Here is a 16,973-nt window from a genome sequence, read left to right as displayed (position 1 = left end):
GACTCTAAAGGGGAGAGAAGGAGCTAGTTGCTCAACCTCTGTAGATGATCAATCTGCTGAAGTGGTTGTGGCAGATGGCATTTTGTGATTCTCACAGTGACTTTAAATCTCCTAGCTTGGCTTCCTTCTTGGGAGGTACAATGACAGTTTAAAGCTTATTGGATCCTAATTACGTCAGATTTATTGACTTATCTATTCTTTGTTATTATTTTTTTATCCTTTGTCCCTCCCCCTAAAGGATTACCTATCTTCAAATATGAGGGAGGGATGAAATAAAAATAGAGCCACCAGAACATAACAGAGAATGAGAAATTGGGAGACATCTGGGCACCAGAATAATTATTTGCATTGAAAAAAACAAAGAAAAGGGAAGATGTTACAACTGAGTCAAAACCCAGCCCCAATCCCCCTGCAGTGAAGGCCAAAGAGAAAACAGTGAGCCAGTTCACTGCCACTTAGTACATCTCATCACCAAATACGCTGGAAAAATGGGATGAGCAGTATCTAGTTCAGCAAGCACTCCATTCACTTCCCTTCCCTGAGACATTTACCTGATAATATAGATGCAACGGCAGCAATGATGAAGGACACAATGACACCAGGTCCCGCCATTTCCTTGGCCACCAGACCAGACACCACATACATGCCAGTGCCCACGCAGCTGCCAACGCCAAGAGAGATAAGGTCCATGGTGGTGAGCACCTGGGCAAGCTTGGTGCCATGTGCCGTAGTGGCCCCCGTTCCCTCCAGCATGGACTCCACTGGTTTGGTGCGTAGGATCCTGGAGTGCATGGCATACCAGGCTGACCCCCACTGCACCCGCCTGGGGTCCAGTGAGGCCAGGAAGCCGCTCATCTTGAGTAATAGGAGTTGCAGTGAAGGTCAGCCGATGGAAGAGGGCTACAGAAGACTTAGATGGTTCTGGAATTCATCTAGTGAATAGAGATCTCCCTTTTAGGAAAGGTCCACAGCAGAGCAGCCTTCTCCTGGGCATGAATATCTGCACATACACAAAAAGAACACAAGAAAAGAGAAGATGAGAAAAAGTGGGAAACAAATGATGACGTGGAGGCATGGTTGAAGTGCACATCAGAGCTCGTTTGTCTTCTGTGCTCATAACATGGAAGGTTCCATTTGCCCTGCTATTCCCCTCCAGTCCTAAGTGACAGTCTGAAGCTTCTGTGTTGCATAGTTGTTCTGAAGGGGTGCGATGAGTCAGGGCTCTGTCACTTAGGCTCTGAAACCTTGGGTAAGTCATTTCTCTGTGCTTCCATCTCAACTGTCTAATGGGACAATGAAGTCTCCTAGTGCTCATGTGACCATTAGATGACCATATGTCTATAAGGAGCTTACAATAGCGCCAAACATGTGGAAAGTGCTCCTCTGTCTCAACTCTAAGTTCTTTCTTGGCTCTGCCAAGACTTCACCTACGATTCTTCGGCAGGCTCTGTGGGGTCATGATACCTTTATTTTTTTACACAAGGATGTAGAATGAGACCTATGATTCTCGAGAGGGGTTACGCCACCCACGGGGTCATTTTGAACTTGGATTTCAAATAAAATGAAAAATGCCTTGGGTGCTTTTTGCTCTTGAAGATTAGGGTGGCAAAGAGTACCTCCTGGCATTTGGGGCTGGGGCAGAGACAGTAAATTTGTAGGACAGTGTCCCATCACACAGCTTTCCAATATCTTGCCTGACATTCCTGTAGATGAACAACCTGGTAATGATGATCTAAGGCTAAAACAATGTTGGATTGTTTTAATATGCAACTACATTGAATTCTCCAGGAAGGTAACTACAGGGCTTGGAGTTGTGGCTTGGTGGTAGAGCACTTGCCTAGCACGTGGGAGGCACTGGGTTTGATCCTCAACACCTCATAAAAACAAATAAATAAAATAAAGATATTGCATCCATACATATATGAAAGTAACTATAGGATAAATCAAAGGAAAGTCGTAATTTGTTTACTTTAGAACTTAAGAAGAATTGCCCACCATTTCGGAAAAACAACACTCCACGCAGTGCCACTCATGGTTTGTGTATGTCATTCACACCCCTGTAACAGCCTGTCATTTGGAACTGGCACATTTGCAGTGATTCTTCATATTTTGCAAGCATCTGACAACTTCACTTGGATATGCCTGGAAATTTACATACTGAAATATGTTGGAATTGGGCAGGTTATCCATGAATTCCACTTCAGTATACTACAGAGGACAAAATATTTATTATACAAAAGGATGCTGGGTCTGATAGAGTTGAGAACTATGGTTTTAGGTGATTTCTAAAATTTTGTCAAATTAGAAAACACAAATATTTTATGAAGCTACTATCCTTGGAAGCCAGAGACTTTATAAGTAAGATTCTATAAAAAATTTTTTGCCGTTTAGCCAAGCACTGATTCCAAGTACTATACTGTTAAGCGTAGACATTAACATGTATAATAAGTACCTGCTTACATAATCTACTATTATTAATTAATACTACTTAGCACTTAATGTAGCACTTATCTGTTTCTGAAGGCTTTGCAAACACTATCTAATTAGGAAAATCAGGTGTGTGTGGCAGTTTGGTTCACGGGGGTTGGGTGACAGCCCTTCTGGTTTCATTTCCTCCTGGAGTCTAGAGTGTCCGCATTTCCCCTTCTCCTCCTTGCCCCCAATCTCCCCCTGCACCTCCTCCTCTTTCACCAATATACCAGGGAGGCTTCTAGAACTGCTTTAGTTGTAGTCTTGTGGGGAAAAGAGTGAACCTCTCTATTTAGTTTCAACTCATTCAGGATGAACTGAGCATTTGTTAACTGCCAAACATGGTGTTAGGTGCTTGATTTGCTGGTGAACTGTTAGTCTGGGATGGTAGATGATGCCCACCTGCTTCATCCTGCAAATGAGAAGCCTTATTTGTTTTTTTCTGAGAGGCTTCTCTTTTGTTATTTTTTTTTTTTTTGATTACAGAAGCATTGCATGCCTATTGCAGACAAGTGAGACAGTATAAATAATAAAAAATGAGTAAATAAAGTACTATGACTAGCAACGGCCCATCAGCCCCTGGTTTATTTTCTTTTAGACCCTTTTCTGCAAAAAATATGTGTAAGCATATATTTGTATGGATATGTGTGTGTGCGTGCACTTTATAAGTAGGATTATATTACTTATTATGATTTAAAACTTTCTTGCTTTGCTTGACAGTATGTTAGAATGTTTTCTCATATCTATGGTTATGGAACTATTTTAAATAACTGCATAGTCACTTCATAATTCTGGCTTCACCAGTATTCTTACTCACAAAACTGACTTGTTGTCTTGGCTTTATTTCATTCATTTATTCAAGAAAATGTGCAAAACGTCTTCTCTGTGACAGCCAGCCTTGGGCATCAGTTGCTGTGGTAAATAAGATATCCCTGGTCCTGCTTTCCTGGAGCTGATGTTTGGTGAGGAGAGACAAAATACATCTGTCAACAAATGAACATAAGGGCTATATTATCGGTGGATGATGTCTCTCCCTCAAATTCATATGTTGAATCCTAATTCCCAATGCCTCAAAATTGTGGCTTAAATAAAAACAAGATTACTGCTTTCCTTAGGATGGGTTCTTTCATGCTGGAGTAGGATGGGATCCTAATCCAATATGATTGGAGTTCTTTTAAAAAAGGGACATTTGGACACAGACACACAAGGACAGTACCATGTATATATGAAGGCAGAGGCTGGGGTGAGGGTCTATAAGACAAGGAACACCAAGATTGCTGCTAACCCACCAGAAGCTGGAAAAGAGGCAGGGAGGAGATTCTTCCTCACCGTCCTCAGAAGAAACCAACTGCTGATACCTTGACATGGGCTCCTAGCCTCCAGCATAGCATTGTTAAAACCAGCCAGTGTGCAGCACTTTGTTATAGCAGCCCTAGAAAACTAGTACAGGCTCTAGAGGAAATAAAACAGGGTGATGAGAGGCGGAACAGTCTCCAAAGACAGGGCATTGGCTGAGTGACCATAAGGAGCCAGTCGTGTCAGAGGGCAGAGTAAAGGTGGGGTCTCCCCAAAACTGTGTGACTCCTACTGGGCAGGGAGGAACAATTTGAGTGCCCTAAGTTAGCTGAGTGTCAACTAACTTAATCCTCACCACAAATTTGCCTTTGTAGAGGAGGTGATGGAGGCCAGGAGAGGGCAGTCACTTGCCCACAGTCAAGGTTTCCAAGCTCTTAAGGGACAGAAGCAGAACATGGCCCTGAGCACCTGCTTACAGAGCTCAACATCTGGACTTCTGGATCTCCTGCTGGAACTGCATAGGGGTCGTACTGTTGAGGGACAGGTAAGCCAAGATAAGCAGCTTGAGTTTGATTCTAAACGCTGTGAGAAGCCGTTGGAGGGTTTTATTGTTTCTCTAAAAGTAGCTGCTGTGCAAAGTTTAGCAGAAGAGTCATGCTCTGAAGAGCACTTTAAATCAGTCCTGGGATGGATATATGTGAAAGGTGAGTGGGGTACGGGTTTGCCGTAGAGGGAGGCTGCTAAGTGAACACAATCTCTGAGCCAGTGCCAGCGCAATTCTGCAGCCAGGGCAGAGCCGGCACATAAAGGGGTTGTACACAGGAGAGAGAGACAGATAAACTGTCACAGGATGGAGAAGGGCCTCCTGGGCCACATGCTTTTGGAAACAAGCAGAGCGATCCCCCGGCCGGGCATGACCATGGTAAATGCAGGTGGTTTCATTCCCAGCTTTTTGAGGAGGGGTGCATGGATTTCCTCATCTTCAGGCTTCTTTGTAGTGGTCTCTTGATACACATTGGGATCACCCAGGGAGTTTTCAGAAATTCTGGGGTCTCAGCATCATCCAGAGATTCTGATTCAAGTTGTCTGAGGTGTGGCTACATATAGGGATTCTTTAAAGCTCTAGAGCAACAAAGCTAAGGCTCCATGTCCCTTGCAGGCATAATGACTCAAGTGGGCCCTGGTGTCCCACAGATACCTCGTTTCCTGTCCTAGCCTGGGCTGGTGGTGGGGTCTTTCTTCAGCTCTTCTCTGCGGGCAACCACTCTGGATACTGCACAGGTATCCCAGGATACTTGTCCTGCTCAGCCCTTAATCAGACACCATCCCAAGAACACTGAGAAATAAACCTGGCCTATTAGGGAGACAGCAGGTTCTATTTGCATTCCATATACGTGGTAATTAGAAATCGGGGTGAAAATGTGGATAATTAACTGGAACAAAGATGGAGGGTGGCAAGAATTCTGTGCTGGCTCAATTCCCTTCCCACAATGCGGCTGAGCTCTGGCTTTATTGATGCAAACAGGGGTTTGGGGGCATTTCCTTTCTTGGTAGGAAATTTACTGGAGAGAACAAAATGTACAAAAGGAAACATGCTTCTAGGTGACTATTGACAATATCCATATTCATTACCCCCAGAATATGTTAATCAAAGACAGTTTTGGAAGCTTATTGCTGTTGTCTTTCCAAGATGAGCAATAAATGCGTGTTGTGCTTTCTCTAGCACTTTAATTCAAGTTTCTCAAAATACTTCACTGCTATAACTAAGGAAAGCTTATGAGGCCTCTGGGAGGGGAGAGTCATCATTGTGGTGTTTGCTGGCCTGTCTGAGGGTTCATGGGCTCCAAGTATAATGATGGTAAGAGCAGGTTTGTTTCAGAATGCAAATGATTATGGTTTAGAAACTCACTGAAGAGGTAGGATTTAGAACGAGATTAGAGCCTACCTTTGGAGGTGAGGAAGGGAAGAAAATGAAGGCTAACAAAAGTAAACAGCCAAAAAAATATCATTCCTGCCTGATTTTGCAAATACACCAACGGATTACAAAACATTCCTGGTGAATAGTAGACCAGGCTTTGCCAGAGTATCTGGGGCAGCAGGGAACATTGGCTGATGGAGGCAGCCCCTGTGCATGGTTGGACAGTTATGAGGGCTGCAAAATCCTTCTCATCAATGTCCCCAAGCGAAATGAAGTAATAGAGTAAAAGTAGCCTGATTTTATGAGTTCTACATGCTGATTGCAGGTCCAAATGCCCTTTCAGCCTGAGCCCCATCCCACTCCTGTATCCTGGGGTCTTGTGCTAACTTTCCCACTGGACTTACTGCTTCTCCTCCTCTGGATTGTGCTGCTGGCTTCTGATTAAGGTATAATTTGGGAGCTCTGCCCTTATTAGCTAAGTGACATTGGGCAGAATCTCTCAATGCTTTCATTTTGCCATCTGTAAAGTGGGGTAGCAATGGTACCTGGCTCATAGGGTTGGGGTAAGGAGCGAAGGAGCTAATGAGCGAGAAACTTTTAGTACAGTCTTTCTTGCAATGAATATCAGGGAGTGTTAACTAGCATCATCATGCGCTGGGCCTTAACCAGGTCTTCTTGTCCCCAACTGCAAACTTCCCTCCCATCTTCATCTCCCCAGACAGATCTCTGAGAGCCCTTGGCTTGCTTCTCAGTCTTTACCCAGGGATTTGTTCCTACAGAAACTTCCCTGGGTTCCTCTTGGCTGAAGACTTCGTTACCTTTTCTCAAGCTTGTAGACCCAGGCTTTCTTCTTCCGTAGTTGCCCTTATTTAAATGAACTCCTTGGCAGATTTCTTGGAGCTTAGGGTGCAATATGTCCTTTCATTCTTTATACCCTTGACTCCCCCGCCCAAGATGCACACACACTGGTGGGTGTCTAGGACATGGTGGGTCTACTCAGTTACCAAATGAACCCTGAAATCATGATCCCTGAAATCATGATCCCCTCTGATGTTGGCATCTGCAGCTACTCTGTTGCTCTTCTCTTCCTTCCAAACTTGCTTCATACAGCTCTGTGTTTGCACCCCAACTGTGGATGTGCTTGTGTATCAGTTGCTATAACTTTATACTGGGTGGCCAGGTATAGGCCAGCTGTATCTGAATCTCAGGGTCTTCTCAGCCCTAACAGAACAACCTGGTAAATTGGATTGAGTTATGTGTCCTAGTATCTCTCTTTTATTGTCTGCCGTTTTGCCCTCTGAATCTATGCCAAGTTGGGCTAATCTATTTATGGCTAATCCACTTTAAGTTTTCAAAGGCAACTATCATTTTTTGAAGTCTTATGATCCCTAGGCCAAACCTTTTTAATTTCTTCTGTGATCAAATGTGGCTCACATGTTATAATTTCTAGATCAATCAATTCTTATTTGTAGTTCTTGAACAGGTTGCAATTAATTATGGTTGATGTTTTTGGACCATGAGAGAATGGTAAGGGAGATATTTTTGGTTTTTCTGGCTCCATGTGTGTGTGTGTGTGTGTGTGTGTGTGTATTTCCACATACGAGCATTAGCATGCACCCTTAAATCATATAATGCTGGTATTCACTTAGATATACAACTGGATTTAAAACCAGTGTTCCCTGCTTGCTAATATTCCTAACTGCATCTTTGCTATGTGTTGATTGGTTAAGCCACTTTTCGAATATTTTTTTTTGCTACATATAACTTAGTGATGTGCTAGCCTCCTTTGTATATGGCATCTCAGACACAGCTGACTTTGTTTTGCTTGGAACGTCTTTTGCATCTACTGCAACCCCATATATTAGCTCTGCAGAAGAGGTGGTAGCAATTCAGCTTCCTTTTCAAGGTTACTGTTTATTTTTCTACTTCTATATAAGTCATTGAGTATACTAATCGGTTTTTGCAGGAGTAACAAACAACTCTAAATTTCAGAAGGTTACACATGACATTTGTCTCTGGTTATGGCTCTACTCCAGGATGTGGGTTGGTTTTAGGTCTCTTCCTAAATCCAGACTGTGTATCTACTCCACATGTCTTCTTATTCTTGGACTCAGGATGATGGAGCAATCTTCCTCTGACACAGGCTCTTCTCTCCAGGTGCAGGCCTGGGCCTCAGGACTGGTGGAAATGTGAAATGCCTCTTTTGCTTCGGGTGGGTTCTGGCACTTCCACTGGCTCTCTGTTGGCTAAAGTAGGTCATATGACTAAACCCAAAGTTAGTGGGAGGGGATGTATCCTCTCCCATTGGAAGCAGGTGAGTCACATGGCAAGGGACAAGGTTGTGTAATATTCTCATAAAGGAAGATGTGACTAATTGAGTTGAGAACATCTCACTGAGCCCTTGGTATGTATGAGGCAAAGCAATTGTATTTTTCTTTTGAGACTTTTTCAGAAATAAGCAGAAATCTGTTCACCTGAACCATAAGTTTAAAGAGAGTCTGATACGTTTATTCCTGTACTTCCACAATTAATTCTTTATAAAGATACAAATATTGATTTCCTTTAATGACCAGTTTAAATTAAAAATTCATCTGCTCCACACTGAGCAGAATAAAACAAAGAGAAATCAGTTTGATTTTGTTTGCTTGAAATAAACAATTCTTTAAAAATGCTTATGAGGATAGTTGATCTTTTTCTGGTCTGGGATGATATCTCTACTTAAGAAAAAAGAAAAGTTTCACCAGGCATTGTGGTACATGCCTGTAATTCCAGCTACTCAGGAGGCTGAGGTGGGAGGATTTAAAGTTCAAAGCCAAACTCAGTGACTTAGCGAGGCTCTAAGCAACTTAGCAAGAACCTATCTCAAAATAAAAAATAAAAAGGGCTGGGGATGTAGCTCAGTTGTAAAGCAGCCCGGGGTTCAATCCCCGGTACCAAAAAAATAAAAAATAAAAAATAAAAATAAAAATAGCCTATGTATTTGGTGAGAATTGTTGTGAAAAATGCTCTCAAGAGAACATCTGGATCTACATAGAGAAGCGAGGAGAAACTTGTTCAGAGATTTGGCTATTATTATAGAACACCGCTGTTCTCTAAAGCCTCAGCCTGGGAGGGCATCACAGTATGACATCACCTCTCCCCTCCTCTCTTCCCCTCTTCCACGGACCCCAGGTCCAGGGCCTCAGGTCCCTACTGGGGTCCATGGATCTCTGAATGTGTGGTGACAGCCTGAATCACTTTTCCCTTCTACTGATGCCAGTTTGGGTGCCTCGGGACCGTGCTTTGTTTCACGTGTTCTTTTGCTGGACCTACACTCACAGTCACAGAGCCAGAGCTCAGAAAACGGGAAAACTGCATTCATCAGATTTTTGTTGGGAAACTCTTCTTTCAGAAGGACAAAGAAAATCAGTTAAGCCTTTCATGCCACCAAAAAATATTTAAGAAGTTAAATTAGAATAATCTTCAAAGAAATGTTTAATGAGTTCCTACTGTGTGCTTCACTCAATGGTAGCTATTATGGTCATAAAAGAAATTACTATGAGAATATCAATATCAAGACACTGCAAGGTGTCTTCCGGGCTGCAGGTATCCTCTGTTCGTCCTTTTGGATTCTCTCACCAGTTCACCAGCTGTGTCCTGGGGAGCTGACCATCATGGAGCACATCAAAAGTTCCCTTGCCCTTTGGCTGGATTGGTCAAAGGGTGGATGAGCAAGCCATCAGGAAACTGGAAGAGAGGGAGGCTAGGTGTTTAACCCTAGCTGCCCACACTGGGTCAGTGTGGGTTGACCAAGTCCATCCATTAGAGACCATGATCCTTCTCCTGTGGCCTTCTTTATGTGTTCCTTCTCTCTGGTCCTGATAATCCTTCATTCTCCTTGTCCTTTCAGGCAAGGGGTGCTACCCATGTGTCTAGCTCCTGCGGCTGTACTTTGCCTCATAGTTTCTTTCTCCACTCCCACACCTTTGTGTATAGTTCTTTTTATTAACTTGCCTCAAAATATCAGTTTTGAGTATGTGCTTCCTGATGGATCCTGCCTGATAACATGGGTATGACCTGAGGGTGGGAAAGACCCAGGACAATCAACCATACTCTCTGTGGCTCCAGATATATTGGGTTTGAACTCAGAACAATGAGATCTGGACTTTGACTCTGCTGCATGACCTCAAGTCTCTTAAAATCCCTGAGCTGCAATGTTTTCATCTGAATGATGGATATAATATGGAGTTAAGCATTCTTTATCCAAAATACTTAGGGCCAGAAGCATTTTGGATTTCAAATGTTTTTGTGGGGATTGGGATATTTGCGTGTGAATAATGAGATATCTTGGGGATGGGATTCAACTCTAAACATGAAATTCATTTATATTTCATAGATTCCTTATATACATGGGCAGAAGGTAACTTTTTTGATATTTATTTTTTAGTTGTAGTTGGACACAATACCTTTATTTCACTTATTTATTTTTACGTGGTGCTGAGGATCAAACCCAGGGTCCTGCTCATGCTAGGAGAGCGCTCTACCACTGAGTCACAACCCCAGCCCCCAGAAGGTAACTTTATACAATTTTTTTGGTGGACATGTGTTGTGACTGTTTGCAGGGCTCCTCTTGTCAAAGTAGGAGAGAGAACCATTCCAGTTTAGAAAACCTTTGAATGAATGGCTGGTAACACATTACTTTTTTTTTTTTTCTGGCTCACATTTGGCTAGCCAGAAAATTTAATTATCTAGAACATATTTTTCAAGCATTCCAGTAACTTGGGATTTAACTGCATGCCTAAGATTTTGGGAAAGAGGATGAGCCCACCCCATACATCGATCATCTCTAAAACATATAAAGATTTTAAGGTTAACCTGTGAGAGGTGAGAGGGCACTATAGTAGGATGGGCATCTGATTGAAGGGACAAGCTATAGGTGAGACCTTCAGTAAGCCACAGCTTGCTAAAAGTTCTGCTTTCTCATTTAGAAAATCATGATAATGACTGACTTTTTGACACTACTGGGTTGCAAAGTGCAGTCATAGGTGATACCTAAGGTGGCTTTTTGCACAAAATTCTGATCTCAACTTCAAATACGATTTTATAGGCCATTGTGTAATAGTGAGATCATAGGATGTTTATGTTAGAGATCATCCAGCTTGGCACCTTCAAAACCATGTGTCATCACAATGTCGCGGAGCCTCCAGATACACCTCCTTGGGTGAGCGCCCAACTCAGCATGTCCTCACACTCAAGACAGAAACACCAACTGGACTCCTAGGATACTGAAGGGAAAGCAGGCTTCACCGAAAGGGCCTGACAAAATAGAGAAATGCTGTCCCATGTCACAGAGCTTCCTTCTGTGTTAGGGTCCTCTGACTGTTGGAACAAATAGCCATGTGCTCACTGGACTAAAACAAAGTAAGTTTGTCCTTTTACACCTCTGAGTATGAAGGGCTGTGAACCTTGTGGATGCTGTAGGGGACAGACTGCATGGCTTTGACAGCTTCTAGAATCTAGAGCTACTTTCCTTGGCTCATTATCCTTTCCTTCATCTTAAAGCCAGTAGCCTAGCATCTTCTCTCTGAATCCCTGCCTCTTTCTTACAAGGACCTTGTGAGGACATTAGGCCCACCACTGAATCCAGGATAACCTCCCCATTTCAAGATCCCTAACTTAATCACTTCTGCAATGTCTCCTTTACGGTATAAGGTAACAGTCCCAAGTTCCAAAGATTAGGAGTGGATATCTCTGGGGGAACATTATGGAGCACGCACACCTTCTAAAATCATTCTTATCTCAGACATGTCTTTCTTCATATTTTCACACTCAGTAACAAACTGTCACCTCTCTCTTCTCTTTTTTCCTGAAAAACAAAATGGACTCAACCTTTCTGTATATATTCTCTCCAAAACCATGTCCCTGATTAAAACAAAAACTTAACCCAAATGATAACTACTTATTGCCTCTCAAAAATATCCACAGTAAGCTGGGCTCGGTGGTGCATGCCTGTAATCCCAGTGGCTCAGGAGGCTGAGGCAGGAGGATCACGAGTTCAAAGCCAGCCTCAGCAAAAGGGAGGCACTAAACAATTTGGTGAGACCCTGTTTATAAATAAAATACAAAATAGGGCTGGGGATGTGGCTCAGTGGTCGAGTGCCCCTGAGTTTAATCTCCAGTACCAAAAAAAAAGAAAAAAAAAAGAAAGAGAGAAAAATACCCACAGTAGAGTCATTTGCCAAACTACTCTCGGAGGAGCAGCTCTGTAGCCTGAGCCCTGGCATGACTTACCTACGGCCATGCACAGGTGATGCCACATCTCCTCACAGCCAACCCAGCACTTTCCCTTCTCTCCATATTTCAGAAGGTCAATGGAACAGCCTGTATTTTCTTTGTATGATATTGATCTCATGCAGGCATGGGATGATCTCATGAGATTAGTCATTTGCCCAGTTGTCTATGTGGTGATGTTCCTTTTAAATGTATTCCTTGTAGGAGGCGAGGAAAGAGAGAAAGGTGACATAATGTTCTTCAAAACACTTGCTAGTGACTTGGTCTCTCTGGGAATCTCCTCATCCCAATCTGGAGAAACACAGCTCTAGCAGGAGTCTTGTAAGTGCACTTGCTCACATGATTAACCAGCTGGCTTCCCCAGGGTTGTTCAGGGAAAAATCCTTAAGTGGTTACATCCTGCAGCTACTCACCCCGGATACGCCAAGTAGAGCTGCCCTTGTACGAAGCACCCTCCCAAATCAATAACTGCAATTTGGATGACTGATTTTGTGCCTCTGGGTTTGAAGCTCATATTGGAAACTACTTTTTTCTTCTGTTCCTCTTAACTCATACCAAGGCTTCTTTTGTACTTTGGATTCAGCAATTTTGAAGGCTGGTCACCTGAGATTCCTTCCACTGACCCCAAAGAAAACTTCTAGTATTGTAGAATCTATACTTTAAACCAGATAATTTCAATGAGACAGATCCTTTGAGTTTTCAGAATGGCCATTTCACATGATACAACAAAAAACAGACAAATTGAATTTTAATTTTATTAATGGAGGTTATTATACGTGTTCTGACCTTTCAGTTCTCAACAAAGCCTGACTCCAACATGCCTAGCCCCACTCTGCTCTTGGCTTGTACTCTTCTCAAGACACATTTACCTTAAATATATAAATGCTCATGATACATCTAGTAAATATCTGGCACTTTGTGTGAAAGATGCAGAGACAAAAAGAAGAAACAGATGGCCATTGCCTGCCAAGAACTCTCTGTCTGGCTGGGGAGTTAGTCATGAAGTGGCCATCCCATGTGAAACAGCATGTCTCTTTGCTAACAATACAACATCCCCCTTCTTAGCTTTCTTGTACTCTGAAACTATCCACATTTCTATGTTTCTTTGGCACTCAGCTCATATCACTTATGTCATTAAATGCAGGTTAACCACCTGAGCTGCCTCTTCTCTGATTTCCTATGGAATCTTCAACTCAAAATATACCCTTAAATTGTCTTGTGCAGAAAGTTAAACACTTGAGGGCTAAGATCTCTTGGTGTTGTATTGCAAACACAATGAAATCTAAAGTTCTTACCCTGGCCTCCAGAGCCCCGCACAGTCTGATGTCTACTGGATTTCTGAGCTGTCCATCTCCTTCCACCCTCCCTCTGTATTCAATCACACTGACTTCCTTTCTGTTTCTGAAACATACTAAACTCTCTCGTCTCAGAGACTTTGCACTTGCTTCCTCTTTCTGGAATCTCTTGCCCCTGGTCTTTGTATCATCTGTTCCTCTTGATTCTAGTCTTTGTAGAAATGTCACCCTGGCTGACATTTAGTTATTCTTGAGCTAAAAGTGGCCCTGGTCTTTTGAATACTTTCCCTGCCTCCCTCTCTCCCTCCCTCCCTTCTTTCCTTCCTTCCTTCTTCCTCCTCCTCCTCCTTCATCTCTCTCTCTCCCCACTCTCTTTCCATCCATTTGTTTTTGAGTTATTTATCTTGATTTGACACTTACGTGACATTGCTTTTATTATTGTCTCCCCATCTAGGCTGTAAGCTCCCTGAGGGTAGGGATTTGTCTCATTCTTTGTTGACTCTCCAGTGACTAGAGCGTGTACTCACACGAAGTAGGTAATCAACAAACATTTGTAGAATAAATGATTCCTCTACAGCCCTTAAAAGAGAGTTGAGCACAAAAAATGTATTCATGAAATGATATCACTTCCAATAGTAATTTTAAAAATCCCTGTTATTTTGAGACATCTATTGCAATATAAGATGGCTTTCTTTGATAACAATGTGCATAAAAATCACAGAACAAAAAATGTTAGAAATCATCTGGTCCAAGTCCCAGATCTGACAAATGAGAAAATTCTCTTTTCTTTGAATACTCCCACAAATTCTTTTGAGAAATGAGATTATCAAGAAATAATCATATCTAATTATAAATAATCATAAGGATTATGATTATTATATGCTTTTTATCCTTTTATAACTATTAAATCAAGGGAAGCCTGAGTTAAAAACCCATGACCTTATAATATTAAAGTCTTTAATATTAAAATTTATTTAGATGTAGAGTTGTCCTTTCTGATGTAGAGATACCACATGTCTCCTTAAAAACCTCAGGCTTTTACCTAATCAGTGCAGTGAAAACCTTGTAAATCATAAATATTCAACATAGAAGAGAAGGTATATTTTTTTTACCTTTAGTTTGCTTCATTTGTTTTCATCTGAGAGAAAAATAATTGAGATCTTTGACAGCCTGAAAATTTAAAACTTTTTTGAAAAATGGAGATGTACATTGCCCTGCAGGTGCACTGTTCATTTCTAGCTTCTGGAATCTTCTTGGAGGAGGCTACACTCAGGATTCACAGCCCAGGGAATTCCTCTTTGGAGGCAGGTTCCCTTCCTACTACCATCCTGCCTCCCATCAGGAGCATCTTTCAATGCTAACAGCCCTCGCTCACAGAAGAATGCCAGACTTCACTTAGTGACTTTTAAATGAATTTCTACAAGCTATTCTACTGAGAAGTGCTTGCTTGAAAACTGTTGAGTTAAAAATCTTCCAGATTGCAAGTTCTTAGGTTTGAGTGTATTTCTCACAGAGCACAGTAAGAAGCAACTGTTAATGCACGTATAAATATGAACTAATACCTAAAAATACATCCACTATCACTAGTAATAATAAAACTTGTTTTATTAAAAGAGACATTTTGAAATTATACAGGTGGCAAATGTTAAAAAATAAAAATATGTATTGCTTGTGAAGAGTCAAAGAAATGATTCTTCCATACATTGATAATAGGAATACATAAAATATATTTATATTTTATATAAATTTATATAAATTATATATTTATATCTTTATGTGAACATATAATTTATATTTAAATTTTGGATAGCAATTATATCCTGTGGAAATAATCAGGTGCAGAAAAAGGTTTTATTCAAGGACGTGTATTGTGATAGTATTTATATGGTGAAAGTCAGAGTGTCCAAAAAATGGCAACACAGTTAAATGAATAAGACACATTAAGGAATGAAACATGAAGCAATCATTGAAATGTGGGTCTAAAATAATAGGGACATGAAAAATTACTCAAGATATATGAAATGAAAATAAGTATGACAACACAGTACATAGAACTGAGGGTAGCATACCATCCATTTTACTCTGAAATGTTAAAAGTGGGTAGTGAGGTCTGGCGCAGTGGTGCACACCTGTAATCCCAGCGGCTTGAGAGGCTGAAGCAGGAGGACTGTGAGTTCAAATCCAGCCTTAGCAAGATGCTAAGCAACTCAGTGAGACCCTGTCTCTAAGTAAAATACAAAATAGACTGGGGATGTGGCTCAGTGGTTGAATTTCCCTGAGTTCAATCTCTGGCTCACCCCCTGCCCCCCAAAAAAGTGGGTGGTGGGATTAGGAGTGATTTTTATTTTCATCTTTTCTATGTTTGGCATGTTTCCTTTAAAATTAGAAAAAAATTCAGATAGTCTCTAACTTACAGTTTAATTTAAGATGGTACAAAAGTGATGTTTGAATTTGATCTTTGGGGGCTGTGATGAAGCTCAGTCCCTGAGCCTAGTCTTCAGCACCAAAAAAGCAAACACAAAATAAAATCCTCGACTTTTGCTAGACTTCTGATGTGCAGTAGAATACTCTCTTGTGATGCTGGATGGTGGCTGTGGCAGCAAGCTGTAGCTCCCAGTCAGTCATGTAATCACCTGGTAATCAACCAATCTCTACAGTGCACCATCTTGCTAAGCTATGATACTCAGCAGTTTAGGTGAATTAAATGCATTTTTGACTTATGATACTTCCAATTTATGGTGGGTTTATTGGGATGTGACCCCAGAGTGAGTCAAAAAGCATCTGGATTTAATTAAGAAACAAATCAGGGCTAGGAATGTGGGGTAGGGGTACAGTGCTTGCCTAGCATGGGTGAGGCCTTGAGTTCAATGCCCAGTACCACAAAAACAAACAAACAAAACCAAACAGAACACAGAAGCTCCTAGAAAAATGAGCATGTTTCTGCTCCTGACCATGAAGAAATATCCCAGTTTTTATAGTTATGCTTATATGCATCTCCATTCTGGCAAACTGATTTAGGATCTCTTCTCCCTACTGGGTTAGATTCACCAACATTATCATTATCATTCTTTTCACAATTTTTAGGCCAAGAGAAAGGTCTGACTTGGTTACAGAATCACCAGGAGACTGGAGTGGAATTATTCCATTGCTATACAACTCTCAGGCCAACATCCTTCCTGGAAAGACAGCATCTACTCTTGAAGCCAATAACTCAGTTCCATGACCTTGGTTTCTCAAACTTGGTTTTCTATGTTGACTCTTCCAAAGACAACCAATTCTGATAATTTCTTGGGCTGTTCTAAGAATTTTAATTATTCTCAACAGCTCCATCTTACAAAACAAATAAGTAAAGCCCTCTCCTAACACCATGTCCTCCTTAGGCACTGCCACATACTGGCTACTGTCCTCCGGACCAACTCCCTTCTTCACATGTTGTTGGCCATTGGCCCCCTCCATTCTGCCTTCCATAACTCCTTCTTCTGAGAGCATCAGTAGTTTCCATTTTACTAAATCCAATGAACATATCTCAAGCTCTCGTCTCCCTCACGTGACCTATCAGAGCATCAACAAAGCAACAAAGTTGTTACGGTCCTCTTTTAAGTGCTCTTATTTCTTGACTAAGAGATTTGGGTTCCATCTCAGCAGTGAGAGCCTGGGGTTGGATGTGTGTGCTCATGTGCAAGGCTGATCACCTTATATCTTTCTTTTAAGACTATGTCATTGTG

General features: G+C 41.7%; 1 protein-coding gene across 1 annotated transcript in view; it reads right to left on the bottom strand.

Annotated features, from left to right (window-relative positions):
* Positions 1-855, bottom strand: part of Slc7a14 (solute carrier family 7 member 14) — a 52,463-nt gene extending 51,608 nt beyond the window's left edge. Inside the window, exon 1 of the mRNA XM_076868507.2 lies at positions 552-855. Within this exon, the coding sequence (XP_076724622.1) occupies positions 552-855 (304 nt within the window). The remainder of the gene's footprint in view (positions 1-551) is intronic.
* Positions 856-16,973: the final 16,118 nt, after the last annotated feature.

This window comes from Callospermophilus lateralis, chromosome 10 (genome assembly GCF_048772815.1).
Source record: "Callospermophilus lateralis isolate mCalLat2 chromosome 10, mCalLat2.hap1, whole genome shotgun sequence".
Lineage (NCBI taxonomy): Eukaryota > Metazoa > Chordata > Mammalia > Rodentia > Sciuridae > Callospermophilus > Callospermophilus lateralis.
Note: the sequence above shows the minus strand (reverse complement) of the source record. Positions and strands in the feature narration are given on the sequence as shown.